We start from the raw sequence: 24,613 nt of genomic DNA on the forward strand, positions 1-24,613 counted from the left end.
TAAATCGCGGTCAAACCGCAGCACCACAATCCGCGTGTGGGTTGGTTTCGTCAGGTCAGTCCGGCGAGTCTGATTGGACGACTGTAATGGGATCATCCAATGGGATGCTCGCTGGGCGGGATCTTGCGTTGTGCTCGCAGACTCCCGGCCCGTGCGGTGTGTTTGTTGTCACCAAGATGGAGTTTCTCCTGGGGAACCCGTACAGCACTCCTGTAGGACACTGCATAGGTAAGCGCCTGTGTCGGGTCTTCTCAACAACGCTGTTGAAATTAACACGAAACGAATGAAATAAAACGGTATTCGTGGCAGAGTTTTGTTGTTTTGGTGCTCGAAAGCAGCGGCTGCGGGGCCGCTAACTCGGCTTGCGGTCCAAACAAACTCGGTCCGAACACAACTGCGGCGCTGAGGACGGATCATCATCACATCATCACATCACATCATCATCATCATCATCATCATGGACGGGCTTCCAGACCACCGTTCGTTCCCCTCCCCGCCTCCTCTCCGCACCGCCCATGATGGAACGGAGAAATGGCATACATCTTGCTTTCTTAATTGTTTAGGGTGATTTGAGACATCCAGTCCAGGCCAGGCATCATCCGTAGCGTAGCTCCTCACAGTCAGTTCCGGCCGTTAGTGTTTCTCATATAATAAATAATATTTGCTCTGCGTCTCTGTGTTATGCGAACACTTTGACTCCAGCATCGTTTCCTCAGTTTCATACATTTTTCTTGCATGAAGTTCCTCCCATTCAACTTAGTTTGGAGTGAAAGCAGTTCCCAGAAAATATGAAATCATAACGGAAAAATGCAAATGAATGAGGCAAGTTGGAAATTAATTTTTTTTTGACAATCTCTGATTTTAGGATATAGGAAAAACACTTTATTTATTTATTAATTTTTTGGGCCTTGGGCATGGCTGTGTGATTTGGTGATGGTACCCATTTGTATTTGTTCAGTACTAGTTACTAGATACTCATAGTAGTTATATAAATGTATATCTAAGGATGTAACTAGTTTGCTGTCTGAGTTATAATGAAGTTGCGGAATATGGATTTCCAATGGGGAAAAGTATTTTTTACTTTACCATAATGATACCCTGCCATTTAAATTGGTTCGTGAGCCCACTGATGATGAATACATTTTCCCCAATGGAAGCTACAATGCAATGTTGTATATAAAGCTATACAATGCTTGTATCCAAATTAATTAAGAGATTTCAACAGCATTTAATGGATCAGTGTTTGGCAATAAATCATAGATGGTAGTGAATTATCTCAGTACCAAGACGTTCTTTCTTAGCAATTGCACCGTGGCTGTAGGGTTCCCCCCCCCCCCCCCCCCCACCCACTCTCAATATATTGGCAGTTAATACATTTGATTTACACTTTTTGACCTTTGTTATTTTACTATTATTGGTAATTATTGCAGGGGGTGCGGTGGCGCAGTGGGTTGGACCAGGTCCTGCTCTTCAGTGGGTCTAGGGTTCAAGTCCCACTTGGGGTGCCTTGCGACGGATTGGCGTCCCGTCCTGGGTGTGTCCCCTCCCCCTCCGGCCTTATGCCCTGAGTTGCCGGGTGGGCTCCGGTTCCCCGTGACCCCGTATGGGACAAGCGGTTCAGAAAATGTATGTGTGTGTGTGTGTGTGTGTGGTAATTATTTTTCTGATGTTTTTCTCCCTGACAACTTACAAAAATATATATTTGTGAACCCTTTTTTTCCCACAGTTTGATTGAGACATTTTCATGTGTACAATGGAAGGTTGGCATTTTGATCACATGAGGACTGGAACTTGCTATAGTTGGATTTATTTAGCAATTATTTAACTTAAGTCTGAATTTCGGTTTTGTGAATGTCAGTGTCTGAACTTCCTTCCCCCCTGCAACTTTAGAATGACCTTCCACTCAATACTGGGAGGAGATGGAGGACGCCACCAAACTTCAATTACGTTACAGGAAAATGATTACAATGGCGCTGGCAACATTAATATTAATCTGTTTTTCTGTGTTTGTGCTGGAAACACAATTTAAACATGAGAACTTTGACACAAATGAGGGTGGGCTAATTGGCCCATTTAGTGCCTTTACTGACCTAAAATCTCAGTAACACTATTGCCCTGTCCAAGTGGATCTATCTATCTATCTATCTATCTATCTATCTATCTATCACTGTCTTTGGGGGTGATGGGTAATGTCTGCATTATTCCGTATTAGATCAACATCAACAAATTCTTCTTTTTTCCCCTCACTTTTCAGAGGTCACTTTTGAGTGTCATTTTAAGATTTTCATGGCAAAGTTAGTGCAAAAATGTCATGTGAGAGTTTGTTTAGGATGATTCATTTTGAACATTCAAGTTTCAAGGACTTGTCTCTAAAAATTGTTCTACTGATTTCGTGTTTTGGTCTAACAGTTTTGTTAATAGTTACGGTAAATACATTAAAGAGAAAAACCTTGACGCTGCTGGAGATGCTGTAACTAGTAAGTTGGTTTAGGCCGTGTCATTAGGTTTACCGTGCATTCTCTGGGGGTGGTTAGCTAGAGTCTTAATGGTTTACTATTAATATTTCTCTTGTGTTGCACCGTTTTGTGCTGAATTTTGATTGGATGTTGTATTTTTAGATGTTTTGGAGAAAGGTGTCTGTTTATTATCAAAATGTAAGCTTTCCTGAGAAACAAAATAAAAGTATATCTACAGAGCTAGGCCCACACAGGTTTCTCACTAGCATTTATAATCCTCTGTAGGACTTTTTATTAGTCAGTCACTCACTTTAGCTAATCGCTTGTCCTTGTCAGTGTTGTGGTGGTCCGGAACCACATGGCACAAGGATGGGGGGTACACCCTGGATGGGACGCTAGTCTATTGCAGGGTAGACATACATGCGCATAGTCACTCACTCTTTGACACACTGCAGGCAATTTTTTGGGACCCAGTTCATCTGAACTGCATGTCTTTTGACTGTGGGGGAGGGTCATGAGATTTGCCTATCTGATAATTGCCAAAAAAGTAATTTGTATCTTATTCTGAATACTCTGAGTGGGGGAAAAAAAATTACATCTTTATTACAGTCAAGTAATAAATAACACCTGATGTATATTTATTTTAGGGGCAGCAAATAGCAAAACATTTGAGTACTCAGACTTGTATGAGAAGTCTAGAAGGTTGCTGGTTTAAATCCCACTCCCTGCTCCAGCTGTAGTACTCTTGATCAAGGTACTTACCTCTGAATTGTACAGTAGGAATACTCTGCTATATATAAATGCTTTAAGTGACTTTAGATAAAAGAACAGTATAAGCTATGAATAAATAAAAACAAGCTGTACTATATGCCCTATCATTCTTTTTAGATGCAGTATTATTTTAGTAATAACCCTTCTTTAATATTTTTAGATATTGTATTAAATAAAGAGACTTGTTTTTCCTTATCTGCAGAGAAAGCCACAGATGGCTCCCTCCAGAATGAAGACTGGACGCTCAATATGGAGATTTGTGATATCATTAATGAAACCGAGGAAGGGTGAGCCACTGACACAATACGCAGACACAATGAATCATATTCATGTAATTCCGACTTACCGTCCATTAAGCAGACAAGTCCATTCTGTTTTGTAGTAAATCATGTATATACAATAAGCTTAATAGAATTATGTCTCATATGAGTCTTTATGAATGTAATTATTGATGTGGCAGAAATGAATTGGTCTGTGTTTTGATTCATTATGATTAAATGTAGTATGTCTTCTTGGGTACATAGTGTAATTTTAACAAAAAAATAGAGAAAAGTGTGCTAAATGAATACATTTATAAAACATGTCATTTTTATATAATGTGTTTACATGAGAATTTTTACATTAAGTTCATCTGATATTTTGTTCATGACCACCTCTGATTTTACAGTATTTTAATACTGCAATTATGATAATGAAAAAAGACATGTTTTTTTTTCCATTTTTATTTTTCCACCCTCAACATTAGTTGATGACAACCTGCTGTAAGTCGAGACACCTGGATGTGTACTTCAGCACGTTGTATTCCTGGCTCAACAGTCACAGACCACTATATACACAGCTTTGTGAAGTTCATCCAGAAGAAAATAATTGAATGAAAACTTTGACCCTCTGATCGGCCAGAGTTTAATTTATCCGTGTACTTTCCCTGATGCATTTGTGTAACCCATCGATTCTTTATTTCTGCTGTATCCCAGTTCGGTCCGAGCTGTGCGTTTTCCTGTTGCAGGCCCAAGGATGCTGTAAGAGCATTGAAGAAGCGGCTGAATGGCAATAAAAATTTCCGGGAGGTGATGCTGACACTGACAGTGAGTTGAGGTGGAGGTGATGAATGGGAAGGTGGAGGTGAAATGCAGAGCAGAGGTAAAGGAGTCAAGGATGTATGTGAATGGGTGGTAGGTTGGAGGAGCTGGAGAAGGGACTCTAATAGAGCTGGTAGCTTCAAAGTAACCAGAACATAAGTGTTGAATTAGTTAGATCTATGAGACTTTTTCAAATTAAATAAATATCAGACAATCAGTCAGTTGTGAGCAGCATTAACATTTTAGAAATGGGACCTTGGAGCATTGTGAGGTAAGTCTCATGTACAGTACTGTGCAAAAGGGTTAGGCACTTGGTTGGGAAAAAAAGCTGTAAAGTGAGAATGCTTCCGAAAATAATGCTTTTATTAATTAAGAGCAGGACGGGAGTGTTCCCTCCCCCCTTCAGCCTTGCGCCCTGTGTTGCTGGGTTAGACTCTGGTTAGCCACGACCCTGCTTGGGACAAGCGGTCTCTGACTCTGTGTGTGTGTGTGTGTACTTTTTATTTAACGACATACAAAACCCTTACTGTAATACTGTAACTTTTTTCAAAAGGAATGCTTGGAAATCTGAAATACAATTTTTCGCATTGACACTAATGTGTGCGTGCACACACATGTCGTCCGAAACCGCTTGTCTCAAGCGGGGTCATGGCAAACTGGAGCCTAACCCAACAACACAGGATGCAAGCCCAGAGGAGGGAGGAGACACACCCAGGACGGGATGCCAGTCCATCGCAAGGCACCCCAAGCAGGGCTCGACCCCCAGTCCCGCCAGAGAGTGGGACCCGGCCAAACCCCCCCGCGCCACCGCACCCCCGACGCTAATGCAGAAGACATTAAATAACTGTCTAAAACAATTATTTTTGTGAAACATCTAAGTGCCTAAGACTTTTGCTCAGTACTCTATGTTAGGCTTGTCAGGAGCGTAGATTTCATGTTTGTCTTCAGCTACAAATATGAACAAATTGTACTCAGTATCAAGAAAGCCTGTTTGTGACTTGGTTCAATTATTGCATTCTGTTTGTCATAATCTTCTGATTCGTATTTAGTGCAAAAGAATGGTTTTATTGTGTCTTTTCATTTTTGCCCTACAGGTTTTGGAGACATGTGTGAAAAATTGTGGTCATCGCTTCCATGTTCTTGTTGCCTCTCGGGATTTCATTGATGGTGTTCTTGTCAAAATAATTTCTCCAAAAAGCAACCCACCTACTATAGTGCAAGAAAAAGTTCTTGCTTTGATTCAGGTAAAAAGGAAGTGTCTTCCACCTAAGTGACATGCGTTATTCAAAGTGTAGCATGCCTTAACTTTTTGTTTGTAGTGTATATTGAGGTTTTCTGCATCGAGAGGGGGGAGCCAGTAGAGTAGTGGTTAGGGTTGTCACCTGACCCGGGTTCAACTCCCCTTCCTGCTCTGGTACCCATCAGCAGGATGTCTAACTTGAATTGATACAATAGTAATTACCTAGCTGTGTAAATTGGTAAATAATGGTATCTAGCTTAATATGCTAAACTAATATTTTACATTTCTTTTGAGAAAAGTGTCCGAATAAATGTCAGTTTTTACTGTTTTTCAGAATAGGCCTGCAGAAAATGACACTTACATCCTTATTAATGTTAGATAATTCTTTCTGCACTATATATATATCTCATTTTTACTTTGCTGACAGTTGACGATGTACAGACCAAGTAATTCTTGTTTTGAGCAGTATGGCCTGATCCAACCTAGTAATAAGTTACTACCCTATTGGATTCAAAAATGTAAATGTTGCTTATCCAGTCAGAGGCTCTTATGCTTTAAAGTTACTTCATATGTATCTCGACATCATTTTATTTATGATAAAAATGAACACTTCTTGCAGTAAGAATAATTTCACTGAATTTTGTGTACTCCAATTTTGCTTCATTCTGAGAACATGGAACAGCATCATGGAGCTATTTGTTGTGCTGTATGAACATTTGCGTAGGTAGTGGTCCAGACTTGTTTATTTAAACTCCCGGTAATCATGTGTCCTTTCCCAATTTCAGGCCTGGGCAGATGCATTCAGGAGTAGCCCTGATCTCACGGGCGTGGTGCATGTCTACGAAGACCTGAAGAGGAAGGGTGTTGAGTTCCCCAGGGCAGACCTAGATGCCCTGTCTCCCATCCAGGTGCCACAGAGGGTGAGACGTACCCTCATCGCTCTTTTTGCTGCACAGCTGACTTTTTCAATGGTCTTATCTAAATTGTGCTAAAGTGTTGGGAGATGAAGTGAAGGACTGACATATGTTAAAGATTGTATATATTTCTTCTTCTACCATATACAGAATTTGGCAGTTTTATATAGATGAAGATGTATTTCAAAGGAGGACTACTGATGGCCTAGCCCAGGCATTTCAACTAACCTTGTATTATTTGTGTTTTAAAAGTTCGCTATGCCAAGTGCCCCGAATGGGGACCAGTCTACCTACAAGTACAGCCCCCCTCCACAGTCCTCAGTCGGCACTGCAACAGCCCCACCCTTGTCTGCATCTCTTTCCCCCGCCTATTCGACACCGCAGATCTCCAGCACGCAGGATTCTGGGCCCATCGTTCCCAACTCAGAACAGGTTGTTTTGCTCTGCACACACCTGCTCACATATGCCATAAGTAGTGTTTGACTTGCTTGCAGCTGTTTCTGCCCATGCTAATCCCTCCTTATAACTTCACGTTACCATCAAGGTGCTCATCTTGTATTATGTACCCACTGGAGGTATGGAAGGACTACCCTTTAGAGTGGAAGGGGACGACTGCAACTACTAAACTAGCTACTTCATGCAGGAATATATGTTTAGAAGGACTGACTTGTTCTTTCATCAGCAGACTTTCAGTAACAAAAATATATGACTGGAAGTATATATAGGGCCAGATATTGCTAAAGCCTAGTTTAGAGCTACATTCAGTAGTAATTGTCAGCTTCAGTACTAATTCTCCATTTACCATCCTTCTTAGTACTAGACTGGCTTTGATCTGTGTTCAGAAAATCAGCCCATAGAAGTAAACATGTCTCCTGTTTGTGTTTTAACCTGACCGTTCAGATTGCCAGGCTACGCAGTGAGCTGGACATCGTGCGTGGGAATGCCAAGGTGATGTCAGAGATGCTGACAGAGATGGTGCCTGGACAAGAGGATCCCTCTGATCTTGATCTTTTGCAGGTTAGATCCAGGATTTAGAGACTATTTTAAAGTAAAATACTCTCATAGCTTTAAAGTTACTCTTGTGTGCAAGTCAGTCTTTTATAATAAAGGAATGAATGAAACTTTATTAACTCCAGATGGAAATTCAGTTCAATGAGATGGTTAAGGGAAAATTATTGGCATGATTTGCCAAAGTACTACTGAGGCTTTGCATGCTTATGGGCTTGAAGTGTTTGTGTAATTCAGTAATTATTAATCAATACAAATACTAATAATACTAATTCAGTGATTACTAATCAGTACTTGCTAAACAGTAATTTTAATAATTGATCATCAATTAATTCAACTTCACATTAGTGCTGTGCCCCTGATTCTGTATTATAAAGATCACTAGATGGCGCTATTAAATAGCATGAGGTAGAATTGAGTGACTTCCTCAGAAACAGTCAGAATCTTATTTTGCACATTTTCCCACCCTCATTAAATTTACAGCTGACTGTCATTACCCTGGAAATCCTAGGGGTACACTTTAATTGTTGGATGTATGCTCAAGGTTGTCAGCTGCTGGGAATAACACGATTGGAATTCCCATCCTACCCCCAACCCCGCTCCTGCCCCGGATTTCTTTAGGAGCTGAACCGCACCTGCAGAGCCATGCAGCAGAGGATAGTTGAGCTTATTTCCCATGTTTCCAAAGAGGACATCACAGAAGAGCTGCTGCACGTAAATGACGACCTAAACAATATCTTTCTACGATATGAAAGGTATCACCTGTTCTGCCTCAACCTAAATACTCCTTTCATAACCAGTTCAGTAATACGTTGTTATAGTGAGAACTTATCTAGGGTATTTTTTTCCAACAGCAAGTTTAATGTTTTGTAATTTTATTTGTATACCGTGTGAATGTAATTACAGGTTTCCTTCATGTAATGAAACGTTGTACTTACGTTTACATCTATTCGTTTAGCAGATGCTTTTCTCCAAAGTGACTTCCAATGAACTCTATGTAGTGTTACCAGCCCACACACCTTATTCACCAAGGTGACTTACACTGCTAATACTGTACACTACTTACACTGGGCCACTCATCCATACATCAGTGGAACACACTGTCTCTGTCACTCACATACTATGGCTGAACCTGAACAAGCTGTCCCCTGACAATTATGATAAACTCAAGAACAGAGAGTGAAATTCAAAATGTAAGCCTTGGTGACTTTGAGCACCACATAGGGCAAGCAACCTCCACCCCAACACATGGTGTGGCATCTCCTGAAAATCTTGTTGTCTTGTAGCATGTGCCTACTTACAGGTAACTGAAATCTCCTAATTTTTAAGAATCTTTTATAATAATGAGTCCAACAAAAAAAAGCTACGAAGAAGGTACAGAAAGATGTTGAAAAAACTAAAAAGGCAAAGGAAAGTATTACCTATCAGTTTATAACTTATAAAGTTGATAAAATGCATACATTCTCTTGAAATGGCCATGATTATGAATGATTTTGATTTGATTTACTCTTCTTTTTTCTCCAGCGATATTTTACCAATATCTCAATATTGAGGGCTTCCAAATGTTGAGTGATTACAGTAATTACATTATGAAAATTGCCTTGTTAGGTGGTGTTCTAATAGTCTTTGTTTTATGTTGCACATTTAAAAGCAGAATAGAAAAGTGCCATTAAATAAACAAGAGCCATAAATGGGTTACAAGTCTAAAGCAAACACATCCATTGTAAGGTGTCCAGAGAAATTATGATATTCTGGTCTTGGTTTTGAATTAGACGTTCCTGGTGTTTGAAAGTTAAGGCAGGAATTTTGTGTGTGTGATGAAAAAAGGATGAAGCTTTTGTTGCTCAGGAACACATTTATTTTTCCCCATTTAAATCAATGGTAAGTAAAAATTTGTTTTTCGATAGTTGACTTTACGAACAGATCTTCAGGAACAAATTGTGAGTGAAATTTGTGCTTATTTCTTAAAAGGTTTCAATTTATTTGTTGTAAATCAGGACTCAATTACCCCAAGCCTGTTGTAATAACGTCAGTGGGAGAACTTGTGTTCATCTCTTTGTTTCCGTTGGCATGTTATGAATGTTTGTTACAAATGTTTAGTTGTAAAGACATTGTGATGCAAGTATGAGGAAAGTGAAGAATAATTTTAAAAAGTAATTTTACTACCAAATTTGAAATTGCAAGCAATTCTGCAACTGTGTAATGTTTGTGATGATATGAACAGTTCCCCACAAATTGTGCAGCGTTGTCAGGTTGACTCGGGTATTGTTGGGTTCATTAAGTTCTCTTTTTTAGGTATGAGAGGTATCGGTCAAGCAGGGCAGCTCAGACTGGCAACAATGGGGTGAGTCACAGTGATTTGGCAGCAATGTTTGAACAAAGTCCCAGTTCATTCATGTTTGCTGTGTGAAAAGTATATTCATGTTGTTTGTTATTTCTGTTTCATGGTCTGGCATCTCACATTAGTCTGACTGTACTGCTAAAATGTGTTGTGTAGTTCTGTCGACAATAATACTGTCAAAAGCTAACAGCAGTACCTGTTCTATTTTTATGGGATAGCGTTATGTTGATCTGCTTTGAATGCATGTACAGATAATCATCTGGAAAGCATGTAAAACTATTTATGTTCCTTTTTGTGTTTTATTTATTTATTTATTTATTTATTTATTATGGCTAGCTGAGGCAGGCAAGTATAAAAGCTACCCCTTATATCTCATTTTCATTTTTGGAATGAGAAGAGTCACATAAGGGAATGTTAAAAGCTGGCTGATTGGTATTTGAATGTTATTCTCCCCATCACATTCGGACCACATGGCATGTTTGCTAACCCTTCCTGCTGAGCATCATTCTGCCCAGTTTCGGTTGCTGTGGGAGAATGATGAACTTCAAACACATATACTCTGAAACCATCTGCCATCAAAACCTTACACTGCAAACAAATAATAAAAAGTGGAAATAAAAATGTAAGTCATAACAGCATATATTTATATATATCATATATACAACAGCAATTTGACCTCAACTGTGTTTCTTTGAGTGGCAGATAAATTGTGTTTCATTCCTGTGTTTCTTGGCATGAGCTGTGTATGTAACCATCAGTGTATGACACTTGTAATCTGTAATTCTTAGGTAAATCTCAGTTAGTTTCTGTGCTTCTGTTTAATGCATAGAGATTACTGCCCTTAAGTATGTTGTCTTGGACACTGCATTATGTGTAATTATTATTATTATTATTATTATTATTATTATTATTATTTATGTGATGGTAAATCATCACCCTGATGGTTACAAGAAGATGGTGTTTAGGAAGTTAGTGTTACCATACCCTTGAGAATGAATCCCTCCCTATTTTTTAATGGATCCCTGACTCTGTGGGAATAAGTACTTGATTACTTGTCCCTGCCTGTGCCTGCTGTGTGCCCTGCAGGTCCTCAGTGAAGCAACAGAGGACAATTTGATTGACCTCGGGCCAGGGTCACCTGCTGTGGTCAGTCCAAAGATCAGTGCCGCCCCGCCATCCTCTGTGACCGCCGCAGCCCCTGGCCCCAACTTGACACCCTGTTCGCTCTCTTCTCAACTTGCTAGGCTTGGTCAGTAGTAAGACTCAAACATAATTTATTAACTTTTCTTAAATGAATTTCTAACACACTCATTGAAAGCACCAGTGTAATTCACTGTGTTAGAATAGGAAAAGTACTGCTTTGTCTCTTCTGAACTCATACCTGTAGTTAATGGCAGATCTCAAAGTTGTTATTCAGTTTATAGGTTCACATGAACTACCTTGCTCTTCTAAGATTTTACTAATATTGTTTTTTTTTTTTTTTTTTTTTTGGACGGGACTGCTAATGGTGCCCAGATGTGGGTGCAAAGAGCGTAAGTGGTACGTTGAGTTCTCTCCGCAGCTGTAACCAGCAGGATGACTTTGATGTGTTCGCTCAGACCAGGAACAGTTCTCTTGCCGACCCCTGCAAAAAGTAAGAATTGCTGCCCGTCTGCTCTGTGTAACACGTTTGACTTGTAAACACCAGCTCTTTCAGTTCTAATTTGGCACATTGAGAAATGGAGGCTTCTGAAGGTTTTTAAGTATAACCCATCACTACAGCAGTGCCTTGTCTTCAGAAGCCCTGTGAAGAAGTTGGCTGTAAATACATCTGAGAGAAAGCTGCCAAAAAGGCTTTATTAATTTCAGAAACATTCACATATTCATGGTCAAAGATGGCTGAGTTGTTCTACGACTAATATCTCTAAACCTCTACATAATTACCCATACAGTTACAAACTGGCAAGGTCTCCCAGCTTGCCATGCCAAGAGATAAATTATTAATGATATTTGGGCAGTTCACAGATCAAGCATATTTATTGCCAAAACTCTGTTCCTATGTGCAAAGAATTTTGTTTTCCTTGGCCAGGATTAGATCTATGTCACAAAGTGGTGCAGACAGTGGGATTTGCAATGTTTCTCTCTCTGTGTACTTATTTATAGTGCAAAGACCGAAGGCATTCCGATTTCAGCTGCGGATGGAAGGCAACTAACCTCTGGAGAGGTGAGCGCACTCACCGTTTAACAGCCTTTTTTGGTTGCCTCACTGCATGCTTGTGGTGGAGGACTCGCTGGCCAGGCATGTCCACCAGTCTGTATGTTCCTGTTTCAGTCCAAGACCTGCATGAACTTTTTAAGCAGCTTAATTCGAAGCACAGCTCCTGGTTCACAGCATCTTCAATTTCAACTAATGTGAAATTGAGAAATACAGATATTCCAGAATGGTAGTAAAACAAAATACCACAGTTCATAAAAGATGGAGAGTTATGATTTAGAGAGTACAGTACAGTATGACCTCCAGATCACTGTAGAACACAGAAAATTTCCAAGTACATTTACAGAATTCACCTTCTGACCAATTCCTTACAAATTTTACCCTGGTTCTAATCATGGTTTTCTCAAACTCCGTTTTTGCTAGTATACCATATCATTTACATGCAAAAAAGGAAATATTTTATTAAACCTTTTTTTTTTTTTTTTTTTATATTTGTTGTAAATGCAACAGTCAGTAAGGAAAACTATAGACTGCATTTTAGTTTTTAAGGCATATTGTTCCATAGTTGTCTGTTGCCATTTTTAGAATTACTTACTATAATGTATGAATTTGAAAGGCACAGTGAGCCGGATTTTTTGATCTTGGAGTAGACAACTCGCATCAGCTCTCAGACTTCCTAATGCAGTAGGTCATATTAGGCCCAAGGTGCATCTCCTTTTACAGGTACTATTACTTTCTGGAGACTAGATAGACTGCAGTGAGGTCGCAGCATACAGTCATGAGTGTTAGGAAGAAGGGAGTAGTTTGTGTTGTCCTGAAAGCGCTGTAGTAGATCACATGTTCAGTCCTTTATTCTGGAGGTAAGTAGGATTTCCTGCATGTACCGTCCTTGCTCAGGTTCTCAACACTGTGTACAGGTGAGAGGTCACTAGTAGCACCTAAGCTAGATAGGAGATCATCTTTTCGTTACAGTTTTTTTCCATCCATTTTGAATGTTTTTGTGAAGATTTTATGTAGGTTGCGATAAGCACTAAATTAGTAAATCTGCTTAGAAATATGTAAAATATATACTTTTACAAAGCTCCAGGGTTTGGAGACGTCTACTAGAATTTTTAAATCTTAATATTTTTGGATGCTTTTAAAGTTTCCATTTTTTAAATTCTTCCACTTTTTTTTTTTTTTTTTATAGTTTCCTCTGTTTTACTTCTCATCATTGCAGATCTCTGTTTTGCCTCACATGTGTTTTAAGTGATTTTTATCGTTGATTCAGCTGAGATTGAAAGGTGGTAACACAGACATGGAGCCAATAGACAGCTGGCTAATAACCCAAGGAATGGTGAGGATTTCACCAGTAAACGTCGTTCTCCCCTGGCCCCTTGTTCGCATCCCCCGCCCATCCCCATGTCCCCTAACTGTGGCCATGCACCGCTGAAACGGCACTGCCAAACAGTAAAAGGGAGAGCTTTTATTAACAACCACAGACCCATGGGAACACTGATTTTTCTGGCTCAGCACATTTTTAAATTAGTGTACTGCAAGTGTCAGACTCTTTGTACCAACAAATCTTATGGAATTTACCGGTTGATTAACTACTTTCTTCCTTTGAAAGTTTTACTTAATTCAAAATGCTCTAGGTCTGTCAAATAACAATTTTATTAAAATCCTCAAAAACTGTATACTATTAAATTTGTTGTAGTTAAATATATATTAATACATTCCTTCTGTAATATTTAGATATTGCTACCAGATGCATGTAAGCTTTTAAGTGTTGCACAGACTTGCACTGAGCAAAAGTTTCTGACTGTGATTGTACAAGAACAAAGAAAAATATGAAAATCCATTTGTTGGAATCATGTTAGATATTTTTGAATGCTTTTTCATTCAATCAGTTCCAGTAAAATTTAAATCTTACATTGAGGCTCTGAAGCAGTTTTGTATTTATTACCATAATTTTAGCAGTTGTTACCATTTTTCATCTATCATTTAGTTTAATTCTGTTTCTGTTGCAGCTTTGTACAGTACTTTGTGTTGTTGTTCACTCAGAAAATATTTCTGCCCTGTTCTTCATTTTAAAATTTATATGCTTACCTGCTGTAACATTTCTACCTTATTTTTCTTTTTTTTTATCTTTTTTTTCATCAGTTCTTTTGTATTTGTATTTTTCCTTGATTATAATTTTCTATTTGTGCTTCACATGGTTTCACTTTTTGCTGCTACTGCTGAAACCATCACAGATAACAGGCGCAGGTACAGGTAGTCCTTGTAGGCTTTGATAGTAAATAAACCTTTTGAAGCTTTCATTTTTACCTTAAGAGCCCCTACAGTGGCTCACCTGTGCTCTGTCCCTTTTACTGTTCCTGTTCATTTCTTCACGTCATCTCAGCTGTCATGGTCTTCATTAGCATAGTATGGTTGTGTGAGAAAACTAATACAATAATTTCTTTGCCCCGTAGAGCAGTCCTGCATTTCATAAGAAAATTAGTTCCACAGTACCCTTAGGTGCTCTTGACCCCTCTGGGTCCTTAATGTTGTTATTTTCTTATTTTCAGTCATAATATTAAACCAGAATGAGCTAATGTCTGGCCCTCATCATTATCACATGACTCAGTTGTTCACCTCAACAGTACCGTACCTTAATAAATGTACAATATATGCTGTATAGTCCCATTGCTGGGAATGGTGCTTTTTGTATGTTCTAGAGCACAGCAAGTGTCTTTCAACCCCTCTTAGCCTCTGGTTCTACATGTTGTCTCAAACGTGAGCATTCAGGACTGGGATGCTGCTGTGACAGCCTGTCGCAATCTGGCAGGGCCACTCTGCTGCCTGTTTAATTTTTCACACATTAATCCCCACCAAGAACTTGAAGACTGGGATGATCTAAATAAATATAAGAGTTCAGGTAGTTAAGGGTGACAGGTCAGGTACAAATTTTTTTTGAGCAAAAATCTTTTAAATAGAGTCAGCTAAACATTCGTATGTTTGTATATTGCAGAACAAGTCATCAGAACTTCGAATGCAAAATTGTGTCATAGCCAGATTTAGTAGGTTACCAACTGATTGGGTGAATTGCACCACAAATGTTTCTAAGAAAGCTTAACATTTTCATGGAGTTTTTTTCAGTGGGGGTGTTTTTGTGAATTTGCCTCCTGGTCAATGTTCAAAATGCAGATATGAGTAGAATTTAAAAGGAAACCTGTATTTTTCATGTCTAGTTCCTCTTTCCCTGCTCCTGAATGCTGTGTTTTGATGCCAACCTTGTCTTCTGCCTTTTAGTACCTCTCCCTACCTCAGTCCATTTCCACTTTCATCTCCACTCTCATCGCATGCCATGCAACATTGTTCAGCCTTTCTGCTTCCAGTGCTGTGTGTATGTTTGTGTGTGTGCTTCCAGGTTGTGGTGATGTGTACAATATCTAATTATTTAGCTTTAGTTTTCTATAATGATGATTTGTTTTTGCATTACTTTGCCAGACTTTATGTTAAAGTTGTTACACTTGTTTTGTTTTGTTGTCTCGTGGGAATGTGTGGTTTTGCCGGGCTGTCGTTCGTTCGTGGCTTTGCCCCATAGATTCCTGTTGCGCAGTCCTCTGTAATGGATGACATAGAGGAGTGGCTCTGTGCTGACGTGGTGAGACTCATTTACTTTGATTTTATTTACCTTGTTTTAAATCATCTCATGTAGGCAGATACAACCTGATTTTAAAATTGTTGAGCATTTTTCAGTTTTTTTTTTTTTTTTGAATATGGAATAATGTTGAAATCATTTCTCAGTCCTTTGCACATTCATGCCACTAACTTATGTTGTGCTTACATCTCTGTCTATGCCTACATTTGGCATACATTTGCAGCTTTACCGATGAGTTGGTAAACTATTGGGTGTTTTTCTTTTTATTAGTGGAACATTTCTACATAGCTTTATTTAACATTAGGGGAGGCCTTGAAATGTGATTAAAAATCAGGAATTATTGGTCATATAATATTTTTTTTGGTTTTTCCATTTCTCACTTAAATATGTGTCAGAATCTTAGTGAGAATTTCACTTTTCAAGAATACAAATACAGTGTTTTCATTTCAGGTAAAATTGTTACAGGGAATATTTTCCCTTTTTTGTAAATATAAAGTGGATGTAGAAAGTTACTCATTTTTCCCCAGACTGCTACCACAGTCTGCTGTGGTACACCTGAATGTTACACATTCGAATTGGACTTTTTTGTACAATTAACAAAACCTATGTGACATTTTGATGGGCCATGATCAGTTTTATTATTAAAGTAAATATAAATGTGAAATGTCTAGCTTTAAAAAGTATTCACCCACTTCAGTTCTATAGTGCTTATTTGATTACTGCCTCTTTTGCAGTAATTATAGCCTCGGGTCTTCTGTCGTATGTTGTAACTGGATTTTCACATTTAAAAGGTTTAATATTTGCCCACTCTTCCTTGTAAGATTGCGCCAACTGTTGCAGGTTAATTGAGGAGCAGCAGTGTACAGCAGTCTTAAATTCCTGCTAAAGATTTTTTATGGAATTTACATCAGGGCTTTGACTGAGCCATTTGCCACCTTTGTAAGCCATTCAGAAGGCTCTTTAATTGTGTTGGGTGTAATTGTCTTGTTGGAACCTTCCCAATTTCAGTTTTTTTGCAGACTGAGTAAGTTTTGCTCCAGTATCTTTGAAGCATTGCTGCCATTTCCAGTGCTCTAAAACTTACATGCACCATGGTCTGAGCCATACTCATCATGAGATGATGAAAGTTTGAAACAGTGGTGAACGCTGCCAGAATCATTTTCTGCAAACAAAGTATAAAATTATTAATTAGCTCTAAAAGAACCACAGAAGATTATCTGGGGGTATTGAAGATCTAATAAAGACACTGCAAAAATTGCAAACCTGAGAGAGCGACAAGGTGGAAACCACTGCTCAGTATAAGAACACGAAAGCTTGTATGGAGTTATCACAAAGCACCTGGATGTCTCAAGATGTCTGGAAAAATTTTTTGTGGACTGATGAATCAGAAGTAGTGATTTGGACGACATTGACTTGTCTGGCTAAAACCAGTTTGCCATTTCAGACTTAGAACCTTTCACCACCAGTCAGTCCTGGTGGTGGCAGTGTAATGGTGTGGGCATGTTTTGCTGCCACAGGACCTGGGCACCTTGCTATCATTGAAGGAGCCATGATTTCCTCTTTCTATCAGAAAATGTGAGGCCGTCAGTCCATGACATGAAGCTGAAGTGCAGCTGGGTCATGAAGCAAGACAATAGTCTAAAACTCTCAAACTGGTTATTATCAGAATGCCTGAAAAAAACAGTTATTGAATGACTTGGTCAAAGTCCTGACCTGAATTTGTTTGAAATTTTGTGGCAAGACCCAAAAAGAACTGTTCATACTCAAACACCTGCAAATGTTGCTGAGCTAAAACAGTTCTGCAAGGAGCAGTGAGCCAGAATTTGTCCATGGTGATGTGAGACCCTAGTCAATAGCTGCACTCAACTTAGTTATTGCAGCTAAAGGTGGATCAAAAAGTTACTGTGTCTGAGTGGGCAATTATTATTATTTTTTTTTACGTACTACTATAAATGACAAAAAACTAATCAAATTTAATGTAAAAAAGCTTCCACAACAGGGAATATTTGAAAGAGCTGGCAAATACTTTGTCATAGCACTGTATTCTCCTTTGGTAAGTTGTCTGTGGATAGATATATTGGCCTAACTAGATTCTGTTTTTTATTTCTATGTATAGAAAAGTGACGAAGGTGAAGGGGTTACAAGTGAAGGTATGGTTTAGTAGTTCTGTTACATGATTTTTCAATGATGACCACTTTGTTTTTAGCTAATTATTTAACCACATCTCATTTCAGGTTACTGTTGATTCTAGTATTGGAAATGCACCCATTCTCCATTTATATCGTGGGGCTAATTTCTTACATGAAATCACCCAATTCAGGAAAATTTGCATTCTAAGGGTGCTGAATTGTCATTATTTCTTTAAAAAAAAAAAAAAAAGATTCCTGGATGAAAAATATATGTCCTAAAGTTCATTAATATATCAGAATAAAAGGTACTTTCATACATGACATCACAACCATGTTATTTTGTAATATTTGTAAAAAAATTTCTACCTTGTCTTTTAAGGTTACAGCAATAACCACTTGTCCCATGAAGGTTTGTGGAGGCCCAAAGTCTGCCTAGGATGCATAATGTTTGAGACAGCACATACCGAACATGGAGACATTTTGATAATTTGGCTTACGGATGTTTATGGTATAAATTTCAAAAGATCACTGAGTATGACTTTCTCTCTGCCCAACTTACGGTCACAATGCTGTTAGAAGCACTGTGTAGAGACACTAAGAAATGTTTGAATCGCTGCCCTCACTGTAGTAGCCTTGAGTAAAGTACTTACCCTGAATTTCTCCTGTGAAAATTACCCTGCAGTGTAAGTTTAAGTAATTGAAAATAGCTCAACACTAAGTAGCTTTGGAGAAAAGAGCCAGCTAAATAAACTGGTAACGATACTAGTACTGAATCGGTGTGAGCTGTGATATATCTGACTTAATTAAGGGTTATGATTGGTTGAGATTGTCCCTATGATTGGAAATGTATACAGCAGTTGGATTCATCTTAGCGTCTTCATACTTTGTAGCATGAAACACGTAGCAGGCAGTGAATAAAATGCCTGCCGTGAATGTAAAATGACTGTAATAGCAAAAATTCCTCTGTAGAGAATAATAAGCCCGTTGTATGAAAATTGGGTATATTTTCACAGATCTTTCCTTGTCCCGTTATGAGGGCTGAATATATGTATATTATTTTCTTAGCTTTATTATAAAATGCTTGCTATTTTCTCAGTAAATTCTGCTTTTTAGTTTGGAAAAATATTTACTACGATGCCTACCTTTCTCGTTTTCTAGAGTTTGACAAGTTTCTGGAAGAGAGAGCGAAAGCTGCTGAGAGGTTACCTAGTTTACCATCACCTCCTGGTGGAGACCCCGCTCTCTCTGTCCGTGCACCCAGCGGCCATCGCAAAGCAGCAGACGGCTCTGAAGATGCTCTGTTTGCTTTGTGAACCTTTGCTCTTGATCAGCCCCATGGCTTTGCTTCCCCCTGATATCATGCTCCATTCATGGCAGGGCACACTGCTACATTCTGGGAGATGTACAAAACCAATCATAGGGCTCCTTTTGACATAGTTTCCTACGTATTCATTCTTCTTTACCTCCCCTTCCTGTTGAACATGATTTCCTCCCAAACTCTGTCTGCCTCCTTTGCCCCATGACTGGAGAATCTATTAATCAATAGGCATGTTGACATTTTTTTTTACATTGGGTTAATGTTTTTTGTTTATTTCCCTTTAAAGTTTTTGGGGAATTTTATATCTAAAAATTGCCATAGAACTACTGGAATACATTTATTTCCTTAATGTACTTTTACGCATTAACAGTTCCCTTGTTTGTAGGTTGTGTATTGGTAAATTTAGTAGCAATTTCCTGAGAAATGGGTGAAGAATAAAGGGAAATGCAGTAAGTCTGCCTGCATCCTCCTTACATTGTGAAAGTGTGTCCACTTTTAATAATTTGCTTGTTTGTCTCTAGACTGGTGTGTGGTAGTGTGTAGCAGTCCAGACTACTGCATTTAACCACTGAAAAGGGAATTTAAAAATATAGATATCTATTTTTTTCTGCCTTTTGGTGCATTACTGTAAATACCAATGGAGTTACTATTTAGTCAAGAAGACTGAATATTTACTTTGAATTCTCTTAGCCACTAGTTCAGTTTGGGCCATAAATATTTTAAAACAAGCGGATAATGCTTGCTGTCCCCCGAAAAACTTCATGTTTTTTAAATTTAATTTTTAGTTCAGAATGTCTCAGATGTGTTTAAATAAGGTGTGGCTGCTGGTTTATGTACTGCAGTTCATAAACTTGCTTGGATATTTATTGTCTCTGTTCGTATAAGGTATCAGTGGTGCAATTGCTTTATGTTTTAAAAGAAAAAGATGGTTACTTGGATTATGGTGATATAGAGCATTATAACTGACACTGCTTTATTTATTGATATAATCAGGTAGGAGTTATTTAACAATGTGAAATCTGACATGTCACTCTTATGATTCATGTTTATTTTTGCAGAAACAGCAGAATAACATGCCTTATTAAAGAGATCAGCAAAAACTTTGTGTTGTGAGTTTTTGCTTGGAATATTAGAATTCCTCTTTTCAGATGTTCTGTGTAATACATACATACATTTTCAGAACCGCTTGTCCCATACGGGGTCGCGGGGAGCCGGAGCCTACCTGGCAACACAGGGCGTAAGGCCGGAGGGGGAGGGGACACACCCAGGACGGGACGCCAGTCCGTCGCAAGGCACCCCAAGCGGGACTCGAACCCCAGACCCACCGGAGAGCAGGACTGCGGTCCAACCCACTGCGCCACCGCACCCCATTCTGTGTAATATAAAATGTAAATATTAGTACCTCTCTTATGTAAGGATTGAGTAATATAACTAACCTCATACTGAACAGTTCTGTATACAGATATTAATAGAATTTGTAAAATAAAAATGCTATATAACCATTTTAATGACATTGATATGTTCCAAATTTGTTTACTCTGACAATGAATGCACTTCAAGGTTTCCTTGGTATGTCTGCTGTACGAAAGGATGTGTGGTCTGTCTTCTGGGGCCTATTACCACTGTAACCAGTTTCAGGTTAAGTGGTTTAAAGATGAGTGGATGGATCTTGATAAATTCATTGCTGATTTCTTCCTTTATATGAATTGATGAGACATAAATATAATGTATTATATAAATGTGTGTAGTTGTAAATAAAAGCACCAATTATGTGGGTGGCACAGCAAGTAGCGCTGCTGTCTCTCAGCATCTGTGTGGCGTGAGAGGGTGTGAGTTCGATCCCTGCTTAGTCTGTGTGGAGTTTGCATGTTCTCCCTGCATCTGTACGGGTTTTCACCGGGTGCTCTGGTTTCCTCTCACAGTCCAAAGACATGCTGTTCAGGTTCCCCCATAGTGTGTGAGTAACAGAGAGAGTGTGTTCCACTGATGTATGGATGAGTGACCCAGTGTAAGTAGTGTATCTAGCAGCGTAAGTTACCTTGGTGAATAAGGTGTGTGGGCTGATAACTCTATGTAGAGTTCATTGGAAGTTGCTTTGGAGAAAAGTCTGCTAAATAAATAAATGTAAATATGTATTTTTTTAGAGGAAATTGTTCTTGTTACACATCTTAGAATAGTTCACTTTTGTATTACAGTTCATTAAATGGGATCAGTTTCACTTGAATCACGTGCATTACTTCCAATTTTCTCTTCAAAATTTGCGCATCCACATTAGTTTGTCTTTCTACGTGTACAGACCTGCTACAAAGGATTTCTTGCTGACATGCCTGTCTACTGCTGTCAAGCAACAAAATACAGGATCTGAACTGAGAATATATCTTGATAAACAAATTGTAATGCCTATGAAAACAGAGATGTATTATGAAAGTTAATAAGCTCGGTCCTTGCTCCTTTTATGTGAAGGCAGATGTAAAAAATGAGTTCTTTCCCTCCAACGTGGAACGTGTAAGAAGCGGCTCTGGCCCCTACACGAGGCAGTGCGAACCACTCTAATACAGCCCAGAGGTTACTCCAGCCCACTGAGGATGCCTTCCAAAAACACTGCTAGTCACTGCAAGTTCCTCTATAGCTGTGAATACCACAGTTTTGCAGCACGACAGTAACCATGTGCTGTTTGACTCATGCAGATACTGTAAATCATCTTTAATCCACCAAATGTCATTAGATCCAAAATGATCCTCATACATGCTCCTTAGATCCATGATTTACCGAAGTACCATATTTTCGACGATTTATAAAACGGGCCGGTCGCAATCATCCTACAGTGAGCCGTATTGTAATTAGTCACTTAATCTGCAGGTTATGAGTTGCAGTGATTTTCTAGCAGGGTACGAACAGCCACCGGGAGGGAAAGTGTCATAACCTGCAATAACCCGAGTGTGAAGTCCGTGCAGACGGCCTTTCGTAACCCCTGGTCGTTCACCTTGTTTTGGGAGTGACGGCCCAGATGCTCTTTCTCATGCCGTCTTAGGGGCAGGTCTGCATGAGCAAGACTCTGAGCGAGCTTCCCATTGGCTCTGAGCGGTCACCTCATGTAAAAACAGCGCTTTACAAATCCAGCCCGGATCCATGTGCTTTTGTGGTCAAGTGCACCGTACACTCTCTCCACTCTCTACTTTACACCCTGCTGCCTCAGAAAGTTCACATTAAAGGCTGTTCTATGGAATTCTTGCTCTACCTAATTGTTGGTTAGTTTGCAGGAAACTAGCTGCTTTAACACCTTTTGTAAAATATATCAGCAAAATATGGATTGCACACTGGAAGGTAAATTAAATGCTAATACTTGACATTAACGTTATGCTGCACTTTTCACTGTGCTTTTGCTCACCTTCCTTTTTTTTTTTTTTTTTTTGCTATTTTATCCAATAACTTAAGCTTTAAAATAAAAAAAAGAAAAACTGTTGTCACAACTTTAATGCAAATTATGCAGTGTTTTGTGTGGGCTTTGTTTTTTGTATGTCAAGCAATCGCAGTTTGCAGGTTTATTTTAATAACTACTGGTGTTGGAAGAATTTGCATGGCGTATCATAAATATTACATTAATCTCACTCATTTGTCATGAATCATCTTATATTGTTGGCATATTGTACCCATCTTTGTTGGATTAACATTTGTTAAGGTCTGGCAAATTATTTTATGAAACTCTTAATTGTATGTGATGGATTTGAAATGCTGATCCTTAAATCTATTAATTATTTCTATAGCATATCTGCAGTCCTTTTGTTGACCTTTACCCTGAAAACACATGAACATGGAGCGGAATTAAATCATTATTCATCTCTCCGGGACGTGGGCAACAGCTAATTGGATTAACAACGTCTAATGCGTTAAAGTGTTTCCATGTGAACTGCATGACGCAGATTATTATTATTCTCAGAACAACTGAATCTCAGAGAAGGTATGCAGAAAAGACTGGATTCCTACACAAAGTGCGAATGGTTCTGAGGATTTTACACACTCTGCGGAGTTTCATTTGCAGGTGACTCATACGTGGCTGCTGAAATAACGGCGTAAGACTTCGTTTACAGCGGCACCATTACGGGGCTCTGAGCTTCCGCACTCGCCGGTTTTACGCGTGGAATAACGCAGGGGTTCCTGTACCGAAATACCCGTGGGACTTTCGGCTTTTCCGTTCACGACTTCGGTCGCGCCACGTGATCCTTCGTTGACATTCTCGCCCTCCTTCTCTTCTAGACATGCTGCAGCTCATCACCAGCCATGGCACAGATTTGTTCTGTGCATTTGACCACGGTGTTGGAGGTACTGCCTCGCAGCCCCACGCGGGCCTCCCCCGTTTCACCCCGTCCCCACCTGCTTCGGCGACGTCAGCGGCTCTCCTGAGACCCAGCAGCACGCCTCACCTGGACGCGCTGCTGGATTTACCTCCTGCCCAGAGCCTCACTTCTCGCAGTGCATCGGCCCAGCCCTCCGGCTTGGTGCAGCCTCCTTGCCCCCGAAATTCGGCACCAGTGGACAGCTCGTCTCCCGGGCACCTCACGTCGGCATGCGTCGCGCCATCCTGTAGCCCTCAAAGCCAGGAAGCCCAGCCGTCGGTGGGTAGGAGGACCTCTGGGTTTGGCTGCGCTCATCAGGGGCCCTTTGCCTCACCCCCACCCCCGCAGCCACCGCAACCGGAGCCTCCGACCGACCATCCCGGTCCCAACACACGCACAGGTGTTTAACTTCTCCTCCCCTCAGCTCCTTCAGCACGTGCGAGGGGGATGTTCAAACACCCTGCGGTCCGTGAGGGCAGGACTGACTTCAGCTGGCCAGCGCCAAGGTCACTTCCCCGCCAGGTTGCACAACGCAGAGCAGGGCCGCCTGCGAAACCGAGGGAAGCGGCAGCGGTGGCGGCCAGGGAGAGCTAACACAATTCAGCCTCGGACCATGGCCGCAGCACGCGAATCTTCGCGTCGCAGAGCTGCTTGCGGAAGACCGCCCGACGAGTCCTTTCTGAGCGATTCTGAGCCGCTATTCACTTAAATGGACCGCTGAAATTATATGTACCGTGAAAATCAGTTCTTATAATTTGGAGGGATTTCTTAGCTGAATGCAAGCTTTCTCATCCTCATATTACCAATAAGTAATCAATTAGAGGACCTTTTGAGCACGCTTCCGCGATACAGCGTTTTGCGCTCAGCCTTTAACAGCACGCTTTTCTTTAAAAAAAAAAAAAAACGAGCCTCTTATCCAATCCGACAGGGACCGTTCATAATTATGACGCTAAAATAAATTGTATTGCATTGTGTCGGACGAAATGCAATGAAGTATGGATTTTCTGCTCGAGCTGTCAACGCTGCGCGCCAACGTAGCTGATTGTTCCACCGCGTCATTCAGCGATCGCTGCAAAACGGATGCCTGTGAGGCCCCTGAGTGGCAACTCCTCCCACCCCTTTATAAGATCACTCTTGGCGTTATAACTCGGATAACATTGTTATGTAACTCGCAAAAAGTAAGTAAAATAAGTGGCAAGGAAAA

General features: G+C 39.9%; 1 protein-coding gene across 5 annotated transcripts; it reads left to right on the forward strand.

The window, feature by feature from the left end:
- Positions 1–141: 141 nt before the first annotated feature.
- On the forward strand, positions 142–23,553 carry tom1l2b (target of myb1 like 2 membrane trafficking protein b). Of its 5 annotated transcripts, none has more exons than XM_018762077.2 (16): positions 142–228; positions 3,430–3,514; positions 4,234–4,312; positions 5,401–5,550; positions 6,332–6,466; positions 6,713–6,892; positions 7,361–7,477; positions 8,090–8,223; positions 9,764–9,812; positions 10,896–11,058; positions 11,325–11,442; positions 11,952–12,012; positions 13,274–13,339; positions 15,572–15,631; positions 17,745–17,778; positions 18,916–20,224. In XM_018762077.2, exons 1-16 carry the CDS (start codon positions 177–179, stop codon positions 19,068–19,070), a joined length of 1,638 nt encoding a protein of 545 aa, XP_018617593.1. In that variant the 5' UTR covers positions 142–176; the 3' UTR covers positions 19,071–20,224. The 5 variants fall into 5 exon arrangements, with proteins under 5 accessions (XP_018617593.1, XP_018617594.1, XP_018617595.1 ...); XM_018762078.2 differs by having other exon boundaries at positions 6,332–6,454; XM_018762079.2 differs by lacking the exon at positions 13,274–13,339.
- Positions 23,554–24,613: the final 1,060 nt, after the last annotated feature.

Source organism: Scleropages formosus, chromosome 20 (assembly GCF_900964775.1).
Source record: "Scleropages formosus chromosome 20, fSclFor1.1, whole genome shotgun sequence".
NCBI lineage: Eukaryota > Metazoa > Chordata > Actinopteri > Osteoglossiformes > Osteoglossidae > Scleropages > Scleropages formosus.